General features: G+C 38.3%; 1 protein-coding gene across 1 annotated transcript in view; it reads right to left on the bottom strand.

Annotated features, from left to right (window-relative positions):
- Window positions 1-23,366, bottom strand: part of EIF3H (eukaryotic translation initiation factor 3 subunit H) — a 98,372-nt gene that overhangs the window by 53,301 nt on the left and 21,705 nt on the right. Inside the window, exon 2 of the mRNA XM_007516656.3 lies at window positions 17,712-17,868. Coding sequence (XP_007516718.1) covers window positions 17,712-17,868 — 157 coding nt within the window. The remainder of the gene's footprint in view (window positions 1-17,711; window positions 17,869-23,366) is intronic.

The following is a 23,366-nucleotide window of genomic DNA, read 5'->3' as shown; positions in this document are numbered from 1 at the left end:
TTTTCTCTCCCTGGTTTGTTTGTTTTTCACCAAAGCACTGCTCGACTCTGGCTTATGGTGGTACAACTGAACCTGAGGCCATCATTTTACAGGTGAGAAATATGAATGAAGATGAAAGACTGACTTCTATCAAGCCCTGCATTCTCAGTAGTTTTAGTCATGTAACAGACTCCACTTCAAAACTTCTCCTCCTATGGCAGAGGAAGTGGCAATGAATCCAAAGCCTCATTTATGTTCACTATTAAGCAGTGTCTCCAACCCAATTAAATACATGTATATGTGTATTATTATACCAGTGAGAATGGCCTACCTCAACAAAACAGGAAATGCTAGTGTTTAACAAAGTTACGGAGAAATGGGGGCTCTATTACACTGTTGGTGGGAATACGAACTGGTACAGCCCCTTTCCAAGACTGTATGGGAATTTTAAATAAAAATAGAATCACCTTATGATTCAACAATACCACTCTTAGGCAATTATCCAAAGGACAAGCAAACACTAATTCAAAGGGACATATGCACTCCTTTGTTCATAGCTGTATTACTCAACCAAAATGCCCACTGACAGATGACCGGATAAAGAAGTTATGTAACACTGAGGCCATGGAACACTACTCTGCAATTAAAAAGAAAAAGAACAAAAAATGGATGTTATTGTGTCCTTGGGGGCAAGATAGATAGAAATGGAGATAATTGGGAGTCAGGCAGTAGCACAGTGGGTTAAGCGCACATGGCGCAAAGCGCAAGTACTGGTCTAAGGATCCCGGTTCAAGCCCCCAGCTCCCCACCTGCAAGGGAGTCGCTTCACAAGTGGTGAAGCAGGTCTGCAGATGTTACTCTTTCTCTCTCCCTCTCTGTCCTATCCAACAACGACGACATCAATAACTACAATAATAAAACAACAAGGGCAACAAAAGGAAATAAATAAATATTTTTTTAAAAAAGAAGAAATGGAGGTAATTATGCTAAGCAAAATAAGAGGTGAATAACAACTGTCAGAGGATTTCACGCATGTGTAGAATCTAGAGAACTGATACTAATGAAGATGCGAGAAGGCGTTGTTGGAGAAGGAAACAAACTGTCTCAGAGACTTTGTGAGAACTATGGTGGTGAAAGCCAGGCAGTGGCTCACCTGATTAAGTTCACATATTACAGTGCACAAGGACCCAAGTTCAAGCCCCTGATCCCCATCAGCTTCACAAGTGGTGAAGCAAGGCTGCAGGTGTCTCTTCCCCTATCTCCCCTCTTCTGTCTCTATCTAATAAAAATAATAATAATAAACTATAGTGGTTATCTTTGGATGGGTGAGGTCACAGAACTTTGATAGGGGGTGCAGTGTGAAACTATACCATGTACTCTTACAAACTTGTAAACCCGTTAATCACAAATTTTAAAAGTGGCTTGGGGGGCGGAATATGCAGTATCACTGGGGTGTGGGGAAGAGATGGTAAAGAACCACTTCAACATCCAAAGCATTCCCTTGTCATTCATTGTCTTTGATGTGCTTGCATGGTGCCAGGGATCTATGCACCTGCACTTGGGGCTAGATCCACCATTCTTATTCTGCCTCTTTCAATTTACGAATAATGGAAAAATAGTGATTTGGGGCCAGGTGGTGGTGCACCTGGGTTAAGTGCACATGTTACAATCCGCAAGGATCCAGGTTCGAGTCCCTGATCCCCACCTGCAGGGGGAAAGCTTCAAAAGTGGTGAGACAGGGCTGCAGGTGTCTCTCTGTCTCTCTTCCTCTCTTATCTTCCCCTTCCCTCTCGATTTCTGGCTGTGTCTATTCAATAAACAGATAAACATAATTAAAAAACTAAAAGAAAAAGAAACAGTGATTTGATTACATCCACATCCATTTATATTTCAATCCAGCTCAACTTCCCAATAATTTTTGTTATTGATTTAAAAAACAACAACTCCACATTGTCATTTTAAGCTCAAAAACTATGATTTACATTTCTGATCCTAGTGAATCAACTTATGTTCCTTAAAAAGAAAGACAGAGAGAAAGTTTAAACAGAACTCAGAAAGGCATCTACATGAAAACCATAATGGAATATGGAAGCTAAAATTAGCACAGATGGGATTCAGAGAGCCCATTTTTAATGCAAAACTTAGACTAAATATAGTATGGGTTCTTTTAGACACCTTTGAGAAATAGAAATGGATTTTTCTATCTGCTAATTTACTTAGAAAGTATGTATTTTCCCAAGGTCAGTCCACCCTTCTAAATGCAGGGTATGCTCAAAATATTCAACAGCTATCTTTAATCATAAGATGTCAGGTCTAAATTTATTTTGATAAATTGCTTTACTCTGATCAGTATTTTGAAGCAAAGGAAAAAAAAAACTTTTTTCTAAGAGTCATGTTAAAATTAGGAGGTATATTCATTAATCACAAATTTAAAACAACAAAGTTAAAACAGTAAATTCTGTCATACCACTCACTGTTTATACTGTCCTATTATCTATACCTTTACGTTTAAACACACTGTCTTTGCATACAACACACAATGTCTTCTTAGTTGTAGTCATCCAACATATACCTTGCACATATAACACATGCAAATGTGTTACACACAGGGGAACTGATAAATCCCTCTTAGTCCCCCTGGGTTCATTGATGATTCTGTCTGGTAAATACCAACTTTAAATAATAATGATAATAACAGTTATTATCATTATTATTTAATGATATAACTTGATAGTCCACATAAAATTATTTGGTGATGCTTTTTACATATCAAAGAATCATACTCAAACAAGAGGTGAAATTTAATTTTTCTCCTTTTAAGTGTATGCAGAACTGAATAATCCACTTTCAATACGTAGCATATACAAAGAAATACTATTGAGTGCTTAATCCACAGTGCCACGACTGGACCTCCATATACAAAGAGATAAATAGTAATTATTCAGTGGTAAATCAAGTGAACAAGGTTAATTTAAATAGAAATAACTGGTCTCAAAGGTGGTATAGTCAACAAAGCATTTGCCAGGAGGCCAAGCACATAGCTGAGGGACCAGCTCCCCCAGCTGCAGTGGGATACTTCACAAGTAGTGAAGAAGGTTTTCTGGTGTGTATCTTTCTCTCCCTCTCTCTTATTCAAGAAAAAAAAAAAAAAAAAAAGCAATTGCCAGAGTGATGTGAAGCTTCTGCCTCTTCCTTTCTCTCATTAAGTAAATTAATAAATCTTTTGAATTTTTTCACCAGAACTAAGACATGTTGACAATACCTTCTGCTATGTGATGAGAGTATTTAACTTGTATTATTCTTCAAAATTCACTGACCTTAATGTTATCATGAGGAAACTGACATCTAGGGGCTGGACAGTGGTACACCTGGTTAAGCATACTCATTAACAAGAACAAAGACCTGGGTTCAAGCCCCCAGACCCCACCAGCAGAGGAGGAAGCTTCATGGGTAGTAAAGCAGGTCTGCCAGTGTCTTTCTCTCTCCGTGTCTATTTCCCCCTCTCCTCTCAATGTCTATCTGTTCTATCAAATGAGACAGGCAGACAGGCCACATCTGACAAGAAACAAAATATCTAAGAGTATGCTTCAAATCTGCCAAAACCAGGAAAAACAAAGGAGAGGCACAGATTGGGGGAGACCAACAAAACACAAAATGACCTAGATTGACTCTCGGAACAACAAAAAAGAACATGAGTAGGAAAAACTGGAAAAATCAAATAAAATAATCTGTAGTTTAGTAATGGCATACCAATTGTTAGTTTTAATAGATGTGCCATGGTTATATAAAATGACAGTATTAATGAAAGTTGGGTAAAGTGTATGCAAGATCTTTATGGTGTGTGTAAAATCTAAAGTCACTTCAAATAAAAGTTTTTAAGAATTTATTCAAGGAATAAACATATGACCAATAGGAGCATGCAGGGATGTATCTGTGTGTGGTTGAGAAAACATCTAAATTAAGTCATAGACTGGAGAGCTACCACAATGGTTGCAGAGGACTTGCATAAGAGAGGATCCAGATTCAATCTCCAGCACCACAAAAAGCCAGAGCTGATTGGCTTTCTGAACAAAGGGGGGGGAGGAGCAATCAGAGCGGAGATAAGGACAGAGAGAACAGAATAATCCGTTCAGGCACAATTCGTGCAGGCAAGAAGATAGATTTTAGTTTGGAGTGGGAAACAAGTTTGGTTTGATAAGGATGGCATAATGGGGGGGGGGAGTAGGAAATATACATGATATACAGAGAAAGAAGTAGGGAACACCTGGGAGTCCAGCGGTACGCAGCGGGTTAAGTGCACGTGCAGCGAAGTGCAAGGACTGGCTTAAGGATCCGGGTTCAAGCCCTGGCTCCCCACCTGCAGGGGAGTCCCTTAAAGGTGGTGAAGCAGGTCTGCAGGTGTTTATTTTTCTATTCCCCTCCTGTCTCTTATTTCTCTCTGTCCTATCCAACAATAACGACATCAATAATAACTACAACAATGAAACAACAAGGGCAACAAAATGGAATAAATTTTTTTAAAAAGAGCAACAAAAGAGAAAATAAATAAATATAAAATTAATAATAAAAAAAAAGTAGGGAACACCTATCCCTCAAGGACCAATTCAAATCCCACCACAGCTCACCTTAGTGTTTGAGTGGCACCTTTTAAAATTATCTTCTATAGCAATCATTTGGCCACAGCCACACATGTACTGCTTTTTTGTCAATTTTATTAATCTTCCCTATTTAAATATCATCTCCACAAATAGATCGAAATAGCAGGAACCAAGTTTCACACACCTTTGAAACTTAGCTCATTTACTGGTTTGTACCTTGGTCAAAGCTTGGACAGACTCAAGGATAAATGATCACATAAGCTGGAACTAATCACCAACAAATGAAAGAATGTGCAGCAGGCTTCTGGTCAGATATATAGATTGGAAGCCTGATTTTGATTATCCTAAGTAAAATGATGAGGGGGGTGCTCTCCAGACACAGAGAAGTAACTATCCAAATACTGGGCAATTTCACTTAAGGGAAGAACTCTAGAAACAAGGCCAGAAAGGGAAAACACAAATAAAACTTGAACTGGGTGTGGTGTGTTGCACCAAAGCAAAGGCCTTCGGGGAAGGTTACAGAGAAAGGGAGGGGTTAGAAGAGAAGATGCCAGGCTCCTTGTGCATGGTGGTGGGTGGAAAAGAACATAAGTGGGGGGTGGGGCACAGGGGGAGTGCTCTGCAGACACCTGTCATGAGGAAATGAGAAATGGTACTCACATGACAACAACTGCCCTTGAACCATTAACCCCCTCAAGAGAGAAATAATATAAAAATTAAAATGTTACAGTAAAAAGGATTAACTCGTTATTTTCACATTCAAGCACTGATACCACACAAAAAAGAAAACAAACTACTTCTCTAAGCCTTAGCAAAATGGTATCAATAATTTACTTCCTGAAGTAGCCATAGGGATTAATAATAATAATCAGCACTGTGATTGTAATGTTATTAATGATAACACTGCCGACATTTCAAGTTAACTACCTCCCCAGTGCACCTCAAAACGAGGCATTTGTCGAGTACTCAAACCACTTGATCATGAAAAACCAAGGAAAGACAGAACTGAACACTAAAGGAAATATGTTAACTAAATGCAATGTGTTGTCCTTGTTCTAGATCCCAGAAAAGCAAAAGACAAATAGTAAAATGGATAACATCAGATAATGTCTAGAACTGAATTAACAATAAATAATCCAGCGGTGTTGGTTTCTAAGACTAATGTTTGTAGCACATTAATTTAAGATGGCAACATCAGAGTTATCAGGGTTGAAGACATTCAATTTCTGTAACTGAATACATCTAAATTATTTCAAAACATAAAATTTAATTAAAGTGAAGACTTCAGACAAATATAAACTTGTTCAAGAAGACCACCAAGTGGCCACAGATCAAATTCATTCCTTCCTTCCTTCCTCCCTCCCTTCCTTTCTTGTTGTAGTTTATTTTACCAGAGCTCTGCTCTGGCTTATAGTGGTACTGGTGCTTAAATCTGGAACCTTTGGTACCTAAGGCATGAAAGACTCTTTGAATAACTACTATGCTATCCTCTCTGCCCCAAAGATCAAATTTCCTGAATTAAATACCTCCACTTGTGTTCACTATGTGGTCAAGTTCCTGAAATAGCTAATGTGTTCATTCAGTAAATATCTACTAAATGAGTGACCAAATTCAACAAACTACAAAAATTATCCTTTAAGAAAGCAGTTGACAATTGTCTAAAGGATCCCCTATCCATAAGTGAGCTATGCTGCTATAAGAGTATTTCACTTTTATGTCTTTAGATGTTCTTAGTTTTACCCTTTAGATCTTTAAGATAAAGATTCTCTTTCATTAAGATAACCCTAACAGCATAATGCAGATCTAATTCACAGTGATTATTCCTGTGTATGTATGTACTTAAACAGGGCTGGGAGATAGCATAATGGTTATGCAAGAAGACTCTCATGCCTGAGGCTCCAGGGTCCCAGGTTCAATCCCCTGCAACACCATAAGCCAGAGATGAACGGTGCTTTTTTTTTGGGGGGGGGGAGTTTCAAACAGTTCCCCAAATTAAAAGATCTTAACAATTAATATTTTAGTAAAGCTGGTTTGGCTGTAAGTGTAGGAATCCCCGATGGTTAGCAACAGCTTACATTTACTGTACCCATCTGCTCTGTCACACATTCCATTATCACAGAACAGGTGCTCTCTAATGATTCATGGGGGACAGGGAAGGCAAGCAGGAACTGAATTCTTTTAGAACATGTCAGATATTAAAGACTGAAGTCAAGCCACCACCACTACCCCCCACCCCACCCCCTATCTATCTAGTTCTGAGTCTCATCCTTACAGTACTGTTTGATCCTTGTTACTATTGTCCATATTCCATTCAAACTGATTACCTGCTTGTTTCTCCTACCTCTAGCCATAATTTTTTCTTCTTGCTTTTTTTCAGTTTGAGGGTAGAGCGGGGACTGACAGCATAGAGCAGGGGACATGAGTGCTGAAGTTTCCTTCAGTGCCACAGGGTCCAGGTTTGAACCCGGGTCATGTGCCTGGCAAAGCAGGCACACTCTCTATGTGAAATGTTCTGCCAGCCCCATCTTGACTGTTTTTACTATCATACTTGTGCTGGGAAACCTTGATTGCTTCACTGCTTCAGTTTCAACTTTTTTTTCAAGCACTCAAATTCTTCCATAATGATATTATTATTATTATTTCAAATTAGTCTCCAAAACTAAGTTTATGCTCCATTCAACACTTCTGAAGCTTTATCACATTCTTACTCATAAATCTATGCCTTTGTGTTCACTATTTTATTCAGTAAGTTAGACCTCTAAAACTTAAAGGTGCTGCAAGCCCTATCTTCCAAAGAGCATTTATACAAAAATTTCAAAATTCCAGTGTTCAGATCATTTCCTATTTTTAATACTTTTCTCCTTTTTTTTATCAGGGCAAACAAAAAGGCTGTTGATTGTCACTTCCATTTATTCCATACACTCTCAAATTTGGCATATTAAAAGAAGACCATTACATTCTTAAGTGTTCTTAATTAATCAGACTTAAAAGTTATACAGGGACCATGGAAATTTCAAGCTGAATTACAACAGCTGTAGTAAGAGTACTCAAAAATCAAAACAGTGAAAATTAAGGAGTATATGAATAAATGCACAAAGTATTTTACATGCAAATTTTCAAAATGACACTTAATGATTACTGCTATCACACTAAGGACAACAAAACTAAGTTATTAAATCTTTCCTGCTCTTCCATTACTAGTCAAAATGAATATATTTCCAAGATAAAAAAAAAAAACACTTGCTTAAATTACCACTAGGCACCTATGAGCGACTATATCTGTAGTAAAATAAGTTAGTGGAAAAGTCTGTTGATTTCTATGACTAAAAATTCCATTCATCCATATTAACAGCCAAGCTACAGTTTAAAATTTCAAGTTCAAAGGCAAAGCAAGACAACTTCTCAAATTAAATTCTATGATTAGTATAATTCATCCATTATGGATGAAGCAGTTAAAAATCTTTCCATAAATTCCCAAAGATGAACATCAAAATCAGTTAACACCAGCTAAAGGAAAACCAACAGTATTATATTCTCAGAACATGAAATACAAGCAAGTATTTTTTTTAAATGCATGTTTATACAAAATAAATTAACTGACTTGTATCTAACATTCTTTTGTATTCTACTGCCACATGGTAAAAAAAAAAAAGTATAACTATAATGACTATAATGCAAGCAAAAGACTAAAGAAAAGTTCAAGTGAACCTGATATTCAATTTCAGTGCTTTCAAGATTATAATTTTATATGCAACAGTTTTCTCATTCTAAGGTTCCTTTATCTACCAAACCTGTACACCCACAGAACTTTGGTTTAGTCAAGAGCCTTTCTTTAAAAAAGGAAAAAGAAAAAACTCCATTGCCAGTGAAAGAAATTATGGTCTAAATCACAAAGATGACAAGAAACCTTAGCAATTTATATAGACAAGCCTTGAAATAATATTGTGATCAAAGTATCAAGCAGGCTAATAAAACCCAGGTGGCCCAAGCTTATCATACATGGTACTCATTACCACAATTGCACTACTTAATCTACTTCCTGGTGTCAACAAAAACTTTCTGTTATTAATTCCCCCCAGTTATGAATCTGCTTAAGTTACTGCAGTCTTCTGATAAGACAGCTCTTTGTCCAAAAAAAAATTAAAAAGAGGGAACAGATCTCACTTTACAAGTTTGTGAACTGGAGCCAGGCTTGGTAAAACCACCATGGCATTGTATTTAGTCGTCTACATAAGGTCGTGTTAACGCCTAAGGAGGTACCAGATGACTCACAGTGAACACAATTTTATGAAAGTTCACATTTACATCAAAAAGATGACCACAGGCACACAAAAAGAACTTTCACAAGATATAAATCTAAGATTCAAACAGATATTTTTCCCCCACTGATAAAGGTATAAAACATAGACTGTTGCCAGTTAATTCTCTTGACCATACTCAATTCCTTCAGTCATGAGCCTCCCTATTGTTTTTAACCCCTAAGTTTATGAAGTTTTCCCATATCTAGATTCTGCTACTGATTTTTTAAAGTAGTTAGATGGTTTTCAGGCAATTTGTTTCCAAACAGTCCGTGTAAGCAAAGTACACGTACTAGGATCAACACCTTCATTAATACAGAACAAAGCAACTAGTATATGGGGTATGAAATAGCATGGCTGTGATTACTATCCTTAGTTTGTGTCAAACAGATAAGTATCCTGACGCACACAGTAAGAATTGCTGCATACCTCTAGTGCAGGCTGTTAAGCTGTACTGGTTGGTTATAAAAGGAGAAGTACTAACTGCTCGGTGTTTCATGAGTGGCACCAAGCGTTCAAAAAGACTCCTTACAAGCAATCCACTTCCCCTCCCATGCTCGCTTGCTCTCTCTCTGCCTGTGCAGATGGCAGTTACAGCAGATTGAAAGCATTGCACAACATACCATTTAACCATACTGTGTACACAGTAAAGGAGGAAATTCACATGACAGGTTTTATCAGTATTGTCTGTTTAAGTCATCTGCAAAGCCATGCATTCGAGAAAGCCTTCCTGTGTGTCATCAGACACTGATTTCAGAAGTCAAATTAAACCATCTATCCAAACTACTGTTTATAATTGCATTTAGTGACATTTAATTAGAATATTATTTGCCATCCCTTCAGTTACTCAAATCAATCTATACTTTGCAATTTGTTTTCATTCTGTATAGTTAATACTAGAAATTGTGCTAATTTTCAGCATTTAGATGGTCTTAATGATTGAGCTACCTGTATATATTCTGTTACCACGATTTTTATGTTGACCTAAAAGTTGAATTTGCCTAATTTTTATGTTGACCTAAAAGCTGAATTTGCCTTTTATTACTGTTTGGTTGATACTATAAGCACAAACTTCTTAGTGTTAAATTCAACGATTATTTGATTCTAGTTGTGCTGACAATGATCACACCAAGAACTAGTTAAACAAACATGGCTACAAGCCACAAACAGATACCGATATCACTTACTCATAGTCATGAAAACAAAATACTGAGATTACAGATATCCAAAACTGCAGTGTAGATTAGGAATTCTGGACTTTCTACTTCTGAATTTGCCACTAATTTTATATTTGTTTTCATGGGCCTTAGTTTCCCATTTACTAAAAGAATCCCCTAAGTTCCCGTGGGATCCACCTTGTGAATGTGAAAACTGGGGATGAAAAACACCTCCAAACCCAATAGCAGTAAAACAGAATTTTAGCCAAAGCTCAGTCAACATTTCCCTCCTTTTGGCCCAGGATGTGGCACAGAGTAAAAGAGCAGAACATGCAAGCATGAGGTCCGCAGTGGCACCACATGACAGAATGGTTCTCTATTTCATGTGTATGTATACTGTGTGTATGTGCGCGCGCGCGCGCACACACACACACACACACACACACACACACACTTTTTTAGACCAGAGCACTGCTCAATTCTGGCTAATGGTGAACTGAACCTGGGACCTTGGAGCCTCAGGCATGAGAAACCGGTTTTGTTTGTTTGGTGTTTTTTTTGTCTTTTGCATAACTATTATGTTATTTCCCTGGCTCAATATCTTTTTTTAATTTCCTTCTTTTCATACATTCTATAGTTTGTAAGATTCATGTAAACTGTCAGAAATAGTATAAAATAAAAGGTAAGGGTGTGTGTGTGTGTGTGTGTGTGTGTGTGTGTGTGTGTGTTCATTCCATATATGTCACTTTGGCTATTTATTTTACTTAAGTTGCATAAAGGAAACAACATGGAAAGAAATACAGATCTGGAATTTTACAAAGCATCAGTCTCACTGCCCATCATGTCACATATCTCAAAGGAAAGCAATCTAGACATGATCTTAATCTTTCATATTGTGTTTATATTATCATATTTCCTATTTTATCTCCAGTGAAAATTGGCATTACCAATAAACTATTATATCACCACACTTCATACAAAATTTCATTCTCTGCTAGCACTAAGTGTGTGTGTGTGTGTGTGTGTGTGTGTGTGTGTGCGCGTGCGCACATACACACATGCACGCACGCACGCACGCTAAGGAGCAAACCCAAGGGTTCATGAATGTGAAGCACATGCCCTATCACTGAGCTACATCGCCAGATCCCTGAGTCTTTTTAATATATTTTATCAATTTACAGGTCGGGAACATAGTGGGAGTGGTAGAAGGCAGAGATGCAATTTTAAAATTAAGGAGAAAAGAAACACAGTACTAAAAGAATCATGATTAACAGATTCTTAATGCTATCTGAACACATTTATTTAGTGGATAATTTACTGAGAAAGAATATTTTAAATAATGAACTCTTCAGTAAATATCCATGGCAGAGACAGAGCAGACAATAGCCTAGCCTACGGTTTGCAGAGTCCTCACTGAAATTAATAACATGTAACAAGTCCAAAGAGCCCTCAACTAAGACTGCTACTGCACTCGCAATCACTACTACTGGCTATAGGGTTAGCAGCCTGGCAAAAAACTTTCCACCAACTTTCAGCATCTATCTAATTGCACGAAACAGAAAAAAGAAGCTAGATTTATTTCTGCAAAGCCCACTGGAATAATTCTGTGATCCTCTTACCAATCTAGCAAAGAAACGCTGTCTGGAGAACCAGGATGTGGCACAGCCATAGAACACAGGCTTTGGATGTATGAGATACTGAGTTGTTTAATCCCTTACAACAATCCCATTAGAACGACAGAAAAGAGTTGAGTTGGGAGGTGTGGGAGAGACAGGGAAAGGACGACTGAGAAGAGAGAAGGTAGGACTTATATCATCATATTGTTGCTCAAGTCAAAATAGGTGTTGCCTTTGTTTACAAACTATTAAGAATGACTAAATTGCACTGACCAAAAATTACGGATTTAAAGGGGGACAGCAAGTAATTCTCATGGTAGAAGCAAAATAAGAAATGAAAATGAAAACATCATTCAGAAATTGATGACAGGCAAGCAAGCCACCAAGAGTGAGCTCAAAGTCAAAAAAAAAAAAAAAAAAAAAAACCCTGAAAATTTCACCTATAGATAAATTTAGAACAGTTAGAACAGAACACTTCACTACCATGACTAAGATATCTTTTAACACAAAATAAAGTTTAGAAAATTCAATACTGAGCCACACTGTCAAATCTATTTATAATTATTCTATTATACTATTTGCAGATAACATGATGCATTTGTGAAACTGGGTAGTTCTATTACTGAGCAAGATAGGAAGCTTACTGGAATTGTCCTGATTAGGTCAGCTTTTGGAAAAACAAATGGCACAGATCTTCGGTTGGTTCCATGTTGCAACCGTGTGTGGGGTTTGGTTTTTTTCTTTTTACACTTTAATGTCAAAAAGTTCATTTTTAATGGTTATCACCTTAATATTCAGTAATAAATTCAAATAACTACATTTAAAGTGGTTCAAAAGTAAGATGATTTTCATTTCATTAAAATTTAGACCTCTGTGTATAGTAATTTAAGGATTACATTTTTAGATTTGGGAAGCAGGAATTTTAAATACTATTTAAGTACTGTATCCACCTGTAATTTTCAAATCTTAAAGTATTACTTTAAGTCTGCACAAAATTTGAACAGGTTTTCCTTGGCCTCTTTCCAAACCATAGCACTTACACTTTAGGGACCAAGGGAGGGCATCATGTAAAGCACTTCAATTTCTCGAAGCAGAAATGTCTTGACCACATTTCTTAGCCTGACCACATTTCAATAGTACATCTTTCATGCACAAGTTTGTCAATGCATTCAGGGGATGGGGAAACCCCACATTTGAAAAGATGAAGTAAACAGAAAAAGTATGTTTCAAGTTAAGACTTTGTTCCCCACTTTTACACTTAAAGTCTTGAGACACTCAAATGTAAAGACCAAAGTAAGCATTAAAATGTTGAGGCCGATGCTTCATGTTTGGAATTTAGCTCTTACCTTCCAGTCCCCTTACCTCAGCATATGAAGTTTAGGTTTTTAGGTTTGTTTCAGGCCAAAAGCTTTCTGAGAAAGTAAAACAATCTTAACTAATAATCCAAAATCCATTGATCAGAATATTTAGCAACATACCATATAAAGTGCAAATTAAAAAAAAAATAGTATAAAAAAACAAAGAAAATAGTACCCAGGTGGATCAGATCATAAATCAGTCAGTCTGCAGATGCTCTCTAGCTGCCACCTGCCTGTACAATGCTTCATTTAAATGTATAATACTAAATAAATATTTAAAACTTACTAAATATTTTAAATAGAAGTAAATGAATCGTGGGACCCAAGTTTCTTTCTATAAACACTGCACAAAATAACTGTTTAGAGTGCTTATAGATATCAAAAGCCCAGACTTTGGTGGGAGGGGGAAAACCCTCTTCCTGATTACAAATGCAATCAAAACTTTTGGAAAAAACTGTCACAGAACATAGCTATTTTATACAATATAAGTCCCAAACTAAATACTAGTTTGATCTTTATTTCTAGAGATGTTCGTGCCATTTATATGAGCCCAGAAATGTGAATGTAAGCTCACAAAACTTCCTTAAAAATGATTTGACATGAAACTGACATCTATCTACAAAATCAAACTTCACCTCCACTCTGAAGTCATACTCAAAAGAATTAACTGCTATCTGGGTCTTCCAATCATTTTCTCTCCTTCAAACATTCTAAACATTGTTTAATAATCCATATACATATACACACACATACACCCACTTAAAAATCTTTCAAAGCTGTAACCAGAATTTTCTATCTTTGTATCTTTTTTTAACCACCCACTCAATGTAATTTGTTGGCTAAATGCTGCAGTGACTATTGAGATGCAATCTTTATTTTTCTGAGATATATATTTTTGCCTCCACTTAATGATTTCAAAACACACTCCACAATAGTTAGTATATTTTCCAATTGCCAAGAAAATATTTTGTTAAATGACCTCAAAACAAGTTTTCTTAGAAGAAGGAAAAAAAGGAATCTGCCCAATAGTTAACAACGTCACTATTCATACAGAAAACAAAAATAAATAAAAATAATATAATCAACTAAGCATTATAACTTCCTATAAAATGCCCACTTCTTTCTTTAAAAAAAAATTTTTTTTCAACCCAACCATAACTTCTCTGAACTAAAAAGCAATACAAAATTGAAATAGTAATCTCAGGCTAGATTCCAAGCAGTTGTGCCTTCAGGCAAACGAGGATGTAAGTACAGGAATGAATCTGGCTAGAGGCAAAGGAAGATGAGAGAAGGAAAGTAAGACTGAGATCTCTATGCTGTGGGGGGAAATAAAATTATCCTGGATACCTTTTATTTTAACATGTATTTGCCAGTTCCTATTTTAGTCTTTGAAAAGTCTGTTTAAGACTCTATAGCAGTGCTACTCTTTTGGAAACGTAATAATAAATTAACTGTATAAATCCTGTGGGTTTTTTTTTTGCTCTAATATCAAACCTGAGAAATAAAAAAGGAGCATTTCAAGCACTTGAAAACAAGCAAACAAAACTAAAAAAGGAAAAAGATTAAAAGTAAAACTATGTTTATATTACTTTAGTGTAAAGTTACTCCAGTAATTATGCAATGTTGCACATGTTAATATTCTGTGTAAGTTAGGCTTCATGCTTTATTTTTGAAAGAGACTTAATTTGAAGGTCAACAGCCAACCTTTCAGACTGACTTAAAGAGAGCAAAACAAAATTTATCAACTCTAAATATGAAAATTATTGGTTTAGCTGATGCAGATAAAGCTTCTTAGAATGTCACCTGCAATACTGAAATGATTTAGTCTGCTGAAAAACAAGACAGTGAGTTATTGGATCTGTGTTTAATTCAGTGCATTTTATAACATATTTAAGGAATTCCACTGTATAAAGTAGTGCATGAATCTTATCAGATGAAAATATTTTTCCCTTTTAGTAAGCCTTGAGTTACATGTCTGAGAAAACAAAATAATCTCCAGTTTTCCAAAGCTTGATAATAGTGCCCCCTAATGGGAATTTTAATATGAGCTTTTCTACTTCCCTTTTTCAGAGCGTGTATTCTTTAATGAATAGTCATGTAATTTCAACTGGAACACAATTTTTATACTTTATTAAGCCCTTCAAAGGACAGTTATGTATAAAAACAAAAGGTACTTTTATGGATAGAAACAAAGAAAATTTCATGCCAACAGTTTTGGTGTTTATCACTCAAGGCAGCACAACTCAAAAAGTTCAGCAGAATGGTTATGGCAAAAGTCTTCTATGCCTGAGGCTTTGAGGTCTCCAGGTTCAGCCCCTAGCACAATCATAAACCAGGGATGAGCAGTGGGAGAGAGGGGGGGAGAGAAAAGAGAGGGAGAGGCTGACTCTGCAACTCTTTCTTTAAAATAAAATAAATATTTTTAAAATAATAATAGTAACACCTGGGGATGGAGGTGGGAAGCTGCAAAGAGCTGGGATTCCCATCAGTCTTGGCCTCAGACCATTTACCCTTCCATAGTATCTTGGTCACAGCCTGTCGCCATGGATTTAATGTCTTTCCTCGCTAATTTACCTGTCCCCACTAGGCTCGCACCAAGAATCCATTGCTCCTTGAGGCTATTTTTTCCCCTTATGCTGCCCTTGTTTTCTCATTGTTGTGGTTATTATTATTGTTGCTGGATAGGACAGAGAAAAATGGAGAGAGATGGGGAAGACAGAGAGGGAGAAATATAGACACCTGAAAACCTGCTTCACTGCTCGTGAAGCAACCACCTTGCAGGGACTCCAACCCTTAGGGGTCCCTGCGCTTCGCACATGTGCTCTTAATCTGCTGTGCTACCGCACAACCACCTTTCCTCACTAATTTTCAAAAGTTTCCTTAAACATCAACAATTCAAAGAGAATAAGTTAGAATTATAGCCAAAGCAAAAAGTAACACGTTCTAACCTTTTTAGGTGTAACAGTGAAACAACCACCAATAATGTCAGTATGTTCACTGCAATGTCCTGAGTACATTTTGAACCCAGAGTCACTATTAAAAGTAACATCTTGATGCCAACCTAATCTACGCAACAAGTAAGGCCTCTCCACATGCTTCACTTCAGACTGTGTCCAGAAAAGTCAGGCATGGCATGTCAACCCTTCAGCCTCATTACTCAGGTGAGACCTTTCCTTTCATAGGATTCTCTAATTCCATTCCAGGTGGTTCACTTCCCAACAAAGTCCCAAAACCTAGATATAAACCAGGTCCCATGAGATAGAGCACATGTTCACATGTATCCATCAATTAGGGCAAAATATATACCTGAAAGCAAAAGCACACAATAGTCTGCAGTGAGCCAGTATATGCAGCAAGCAAGCAGAAAGACCTAAAAAGACACCATAAAGTTCCTAATGAAATAGTTTCTACTTAGCCTAGACACCCTCCTCATCTACCTCCTATTATACTTCCCTCAGTCATTCCAAAGCTAACCTTATATCAAAATAAGGACTATAAAAGCTGAATAAGGGCAAGAGACTGACATACTTTAACAATGACTCTTAAGTCAATATCAGGCCACCCCATCAGCTGGGGTCCTAGCCAGGGAGTCTTGGGATTCCCACACAGACATGAGCCTAGACCTCTAACAGATCCCTCTCTCCACTGTTACCGTCACCTCCATCAGGAAAAACAAAACAGACCCCTTTGTGGGCCCCCATAGGAGCTTGCCTTCAACATGGATCAACAACGGTAGAGAATGCTCCATCCTGTGAAGGGATACTGGACAACATACTCTATCTTCCACCTGAGGAAGATGGGTTCTGATATTGGGGCAGCTTAGAACGTTCCTACTCATGACTACAGAATGTGAGCTCAGATCTACAGGGATGCAGAGGTCACATAGGCTCCTTAACTGAATATGGAGCCCAGATCACATCAAATCGATAGGGTTTACAGTCAACAATATTTATACACCTTTCCCATATTTGAGCGATACTCTCTTCCCTTATTCAGCTTTCTAGCCCTTTTTCAGGTCATGACATCATCTCCCCAGACAATAACTTGGAACCACCTGCATATCATGTCAGGCTCAGGAGAGAAGAAAAAAAAAAAATCCCAGCTTGTCTCTATTTCCCTAGTGGGGCAGAGCTCTGGGAAAGCGGGGCTCCAGGACACATTGGTAGGGTCGTCTGCCCAGGGAAGTCAGGTTGGCATCTTGTTAGCATCTGGAACCTGGTGGCTGAAAAAAGAGTTACCATATAAAGCCAAACAAACTGTTGACTAATCATGACCCTAAAGGCTGGAATATTGCAGAGGAAGATTTGGGGCCTCTGTTTTGTAGGTAGCTAATAGGCCTATTTTAGTTATACTCCAAAGGGCCCATGACTATACTAGTTTTTTTTTCCTCCCCTGAGCCTGACATCTGATATGCAGGTGGACCCAAGTATATTATGAACTCTTATCTGTTATCTTGCGAGAACTACTGCAATTTTCAACGGAAGGAATGGGACACAGAACACTGGTGGTAGGAATGATGAATTATATCTGTTATCTCATAATTCTGTAAGTCAATATATAGTGACTAATAAAATTTTTTTTAAGTTTGCATGATTTTTCAGGAAACTCAAAAAACAAATGAATTGGGCTGTCCTAAAAACAGATTATCAAAGCTATGTTTGATGAGAATTTGTACATACTGCAAAGACACAGTAAGTCCCCTTACCTTCATCAAAATCAGCATCCTCTTCTGTGTGCTGGGGAAACGGAAAGCAGTTGGTAATTTCAAGACGATCTTCTACAACCAAGCCCAGAAGCACTCCTTGAACCACCTCAGTTCCTTGTCCTTCTTCTTGATAATGTTTGATGATCTTCAAAACCACCTAACAATATAGAAGCAAACTTGAATTAAACAACTGGAACCCCTGAAGTTTGAAGATATATTTAAAAAAACTCATGACCTTCAGGTTAAGGGAGCCCCAAAGGTCTGGCATTCAAGAGTTTCTTCAATCACATAAAAAATATATATATCATCTTAACCTGAAATTATTAGAGAGCATGTTCCTATTAATCTTTGTTGACAGGAAGATAATTTCCTGACAGGCAAGAAAACTATCAGTATGACATAAAGACCTACATGGATGCATACAAACAGAGCCTCCTGACAAATGCAACAGATAAATAATGCTTCTAAACAAACCATCTTATTAGTCAGAAGATACAAAATGGAAACATATCTGCAAAGAATCTAATTAGTGTGGTCCAGGACATGGCACAATGGTAGAATTCTGGACTTAGAAACATGTGGTTGCAAGTTCAAACCCTGGAATCATAGCCACAGTGCTACTCTGATTCGCTCACTCTCTCTTATGAAATAAAATATTTAGAAGGTGATCTACTTTCTAACAAGGAACACAAAAAAGTTGAGACTGTAGCAAAGACTGGTTTTCCTCTGTCTAGTGACATACCAAACAAACACTAATAATTTTTTTAAATATTTCTTTTCCCTTTTGTTGCCCTTGTTTTTTATTGTTGTAATTATTGTTGTTGCTAATGGAGAGAGGAGGAGAAGACAGAGAGGGAGAGAGAAAGACACCTGCAGACATGCTTCACTGCCTGTGAAGCAACTCCCCTACAGGTGGGGAGCCGGGGGCTCAAACCCGGATCCTTACTCTGGTCCTCATGCTTTGCGCCACCTGCGCTTAACCCGCTGCGCTACCGCCCAACTCCCTAATAATCAAATTTTAACTCACACCCCTTTATAGTTCCTTAAATATGAAAAGGCAACACTAAATATTCAAATTGGTAATTAGAAGCTCACACTAGGGGCAGGAAGATAGCCCAGCTAACTGAATGCCTTTCCATGAATAAGACCTTGGATTTGGGACAGAACACTAGTAGGTGCATCACCAACGGGCTGTTCCATGGATAGGGAGCACTCCTGTGCTATCTCTCTACCTTTGTCTTTCTTGCCCTCTGTCCTGCCTGTCTCTCTCTCCTTAATAAATAGTATAAAAAGCGGGGTCCAGGAGGCTGCTTAGTAGAGCCGCTCACGAGGGAAGTCTGGAATTCACTCCTCAGCACTAAGCCTTATTACTTCTACAAGCAAGCACAGGCATACTCCTCAGCTGAAGTCAGACCATTATTCCTTTAATTCTGATTCCATTCTGAACAGTGTATTTTAATAGAGGTGAAAATAAAATTTTGCCAGTGGGAGTCAACTTGAATTTCAAGCTCTATAGACAGAGACATAGGTGGCCAAAAGTGAATCTCACTGGACCCCTAACATTCAAACCTCAACCTGGTAGTCTAACCCATTTGTTGTCTAGTATACAACTCTACAACTAATCTTTATCTTTTGGGGGTGGGGAGGAATGTTCCAGTGGGAGAGAAAACTTCATGAAAAGTTTAAAATTTTAATTTTTAAATGTGAATGGCTGGTTAGTCTAGACACACACACACACACACGACAAACACAAACATCCCATAGACTGAGCATCTGAATGTCAGTTTTGGGGTCTTAAACAGGTTATCTTTTCTATTGTACACTTTCTTTTCTCCTGTGGAAATAAGCCAGCCAGTACCTATTATATAGCACTAATGGAAAAAGTAAAAAGTAATCCACTAGGGATGGGGAAGAAAGCATGGTAACTATGCAAAGACTCTTAAGCCTAAAGTTCAGAGGTCCCTGGTTCAATCCCCAGCACCACCACAGGCCAATGCTGAACAGTGTTCTAGTATATCAATTAACTTATTTCAAAAAGTTAAGGGAAGAGAGGTACAGAGCTTTGGTGTGTGGTGGCTTACATCATGTGTGGGTATGAAATCCTGTGCCAGAATTCTGAAATCCTGTAATTTTAGAAAGCTACGGGGAAGAAAAATGAAGGGACGGAGGGAGGCAGGCAGGCTAGGGTGTAAGACTTTCATACTCGTGGCACCAGGGATGCCAAGATCAATCCCCACCCTCACCATAAGTCAGAGCTGAACTATACTCAGGTAAAAAATAAAGTAAAAGTCACAATGAGAAACCACTTTGTACACATGAAAATGCCATACATTAGAAAGGACAGTAGCAAGAGCTGGCAAGGATGTGGGGGGAAAAGGATGTGAATTGCTCCAACCCTTGTGGAAAAGTTTCCTCAGAACAGGAAATCAGAAAAACAAATCTTTTTCTACCAGAGCACTGCTCAACTCTGGTTTATGGTGATGCAAGGGAATGAACCTGGGGCTTTGCAGCATCAGACATGAGAGTCTCGGCATAACCATTATGCTATTCTACCCCCCTACCCCCGCCTGAAAAGTAATTTCTGAGAACAGTAGAAATGGAACTACCTTATGACCCACCAATTTCATTCCTGATGATTTATCCAAAGGAAACGAAAACAACTATCAAAAGAGATCTCTGCATACCTATGTTCAAAGTAGCACAATTCTTAATAGTTCCAACTTGGAAGCAACCTAGATGTCCAATGACAGATGAGTGGCTAAGAAAATTGTGGTGTGGGAGTCGGGTGGTAGCATAGCAGGTTAAGCACACGTGGTGCAAAGAATCCCGGTTCGAGCCCCGGGCTCCCTACCTGTAGGGGAGTCACTTCACAGGCAGTGATGTGGTCTGCAGGTGTCTTATCTTTCTCTCCCCCCTCTGTCTTCCCCATCTCTCTCCATTTCAGTCTGTCCTATCCAACGATGGTGATATCAATAACAATAATAATAACTACAACAATAAAACAGCAAGGGCAACAAGGGGGGAAGAAAGCAAATTAAAAAAATACATATATATAAAGAAAAGTGTGGTGTACAAGTTGCAGACACTATCATGATTCCATCCTGACTTCACTGGGCAAACAACCTCACCAATGTGTCCTGGAATCCCACATTCCCAAAGCCTTGCCCCACTAGGGAAAGATACAAATAGGCTGGGGGTAGAAATCAACCTGCCAATGCTCATGTCCAGAGAAGCATTTACAAAAGCCAGAACTCTTATCTTCTGCACCCCAAAAAACAATCTTGATCAATACTCTCAGTAGGGGAGAAGTGATAGGAGGAAAAGAATAAGAGGGCTCTGAACTCCAGCTCTATCAGGAAGCAGAGAGAGAGAGAGAAGAGAGAGAGAGAGAAGAGAAGAGAAGAGAAGAGAAGAGAAGAGAAGAGAAGAGAAGAGAAGAGAAGAGAAGAGGACATCTGGATGTAATAACAGGGTTATGTGTGGCTTAGAGAGGAAGAGGATGGGCCTGGAAGAAAAAGGGGCAATTATGTACAAATGTAGACAGATAATGTAGAGATGACAAGTAACCCACATCTATAACCTTTGGGGAACCACCAGGGCTTGCAATGAAGGGGTTGGGGATTCAGAACCCTGGTGGTGGGAACATGTAATTTTGTGAATGTAATATACACGTAATTTGTAAATCAATATTAAATCACGGGCAAGGGTAAACAGTATAATGGTTATGCAAACAGACTCTCATGTCTGATGCTGTAAAGTCCAGGTTCAATCCCCTGCACTACCATAAGCCAAAGCTAAGCAGTGCTCTGGTATAAATAAATAAATAAATAAATAAATAAATAAGGAGTTGGGCTGTAGCGCAGCGGGTAAGCGCAGGTGGTGCAAAGCACAAGGACCGGCATATGGATCCCGGTTCGAACCCCGGCTCCCCACCTGCAGGGGAGTCGCTTCACAGGCTGTGAAGCAGGTCTGCAGGTGTCTATCTTTCTCTCCTCCTGTCTTCCCCTCCTCTCTCCATTTCTCTCTGTCCTATCCAACAATGACAACAACAATAATAACTACAACAATAAAACAAGGGCAACAAAAGGGAATAAATAAAATAAATATTTTAAAAAATAATAATAAATAAATAAATGTAAAAATAAAATGAAATAAAAATTTCTTTTAAAAAATATATTAGGGACCAGGCAGTGGCGCACCTGGTTGAGTGCACATGTTACAGTCTGCAAGGACCCAGGTTCGAGCCCCCCAAACCCCCACCTATGGGAAAGTTTGCCAGCGATGAAGCAGAGCTATAGATGCCTCTGTGTCTCTCTCCCTCTCTACCACCCCCTTCCCTCTCAATTTCTGGCTGTCTCTATCCAATAAATAAATATAATTAAAATATATATTAAATCACTAATAAAAATTTTAAAAAAGAAAATTGTGTACATGAAAGATGGACTACTACTCAGCTGTTAAAAATAATGAAAACAGGCAGCAAAGTAACTCACCTGGTTAATGTGTTGCTTTGCTGTGTGCAATGTAGGTACAAACCTGGCCACCTACAACACTGAATGAAGTCTTACTGCTATAGTTGTTTGGGGTTTTTTTAAGATTTTATTTATTTACTAGTGAGAAAGACAGGAAGGAAGAGGGATAGGGAGAAGGGAAAGGAGAGGGAGAGGGAGAAGGGAAAGGAGAGGGAGAGGGAGAAGGAGACGGAGAAAACACCAGACATCACTCTGGTACATGTGCTGCTGAGGACTGAACTCAGAATCTTATGCTTGAAGAGTCCAATGCTTTCTTTATCCACTGTGCTATCTCCAGGATCATGGTGCTGTAGTTTTTTACTTTCTTTCTACCAGTCTTTATCTAAAGGAGAAATCTTTCGAAAAATGATGACGGGGAGTCCGGCGGTAGCGCAGTGGGTTAAGTGCACGTGGCGCGAAGTGCAAGGGCCAACTTAAGGATCCCAGTTCCAGGCCCCCCCCCCACCTGCAGGGGAGTCGCTTCACAGGCAGTGAAACAGGTCTGCAGGTGTCTTTATCTTTCTCTTCCCCTCTGTCTCCCCCTCCTCTCTCCATTTCTCTCTGTCCTATCTAACAACAACAATAATAATAACTACAGCAACAATAAAACAAGGGCAATAAAGGGGAAAATAAATATATATATATATATATTTAAAAAAGAAAGAAAAAATTAAGAAGTAACTGTCTTTGTCTCATCTTGGCTGGGACTCAAAGGAATCGTGTTAAGTGAGATAAGCTAAGGACAAATACTGGACGACCTTATGTAATGTAGAACTTAAGAAGCAAAGAAAGTTTTTTAAAAAAAAAAAGTGGACCTTGAGCAGTGTGTGGTAAAGGACCCTGGGTAAGGAGAAAGAAGGAGATGGAGAAGGTGTTGGAGTCCTTTGCACAGTTATGGGAAAAGACCTAACTTGAAGTGAGAGACTGCTCTGCAAAACACCTAGCACACTGAGAAGTTCTTGTGTCTCCAGCCAGGCTGCAAACCACTAACCCTGTGATAAAACAATAAAGCAAAATAACCAAAGAGAAAAGAATTCTCAAAGAAAAAAAAAGGGGGGGATACAGAGAGAAGACAGGAAGAAAAAAGGAACAAATGAACCAGAACACAGATGGGAAGACAACACACAGAGATAATGCACCCACA

Source organism: Erinaceus europaeus, chromosome 1 (assembly GCF_950295315.1).
Source record: "Erinaceus europaeus chromosome 1, mEriEur2.1, whole genome shotgun sequence".
Lineage (NCBI taxonomy): Eukaryota > Metazoa > Chordata > Mammalia > Eulipotyphla > Erinaceidae > Erinaceus > Erinaceus europaeus.
The sequence above is the reverse complement of the archived record's forward strand: the minus strand, read 5'-3'. Positions and strand labels throughout refer to the sequence as shown.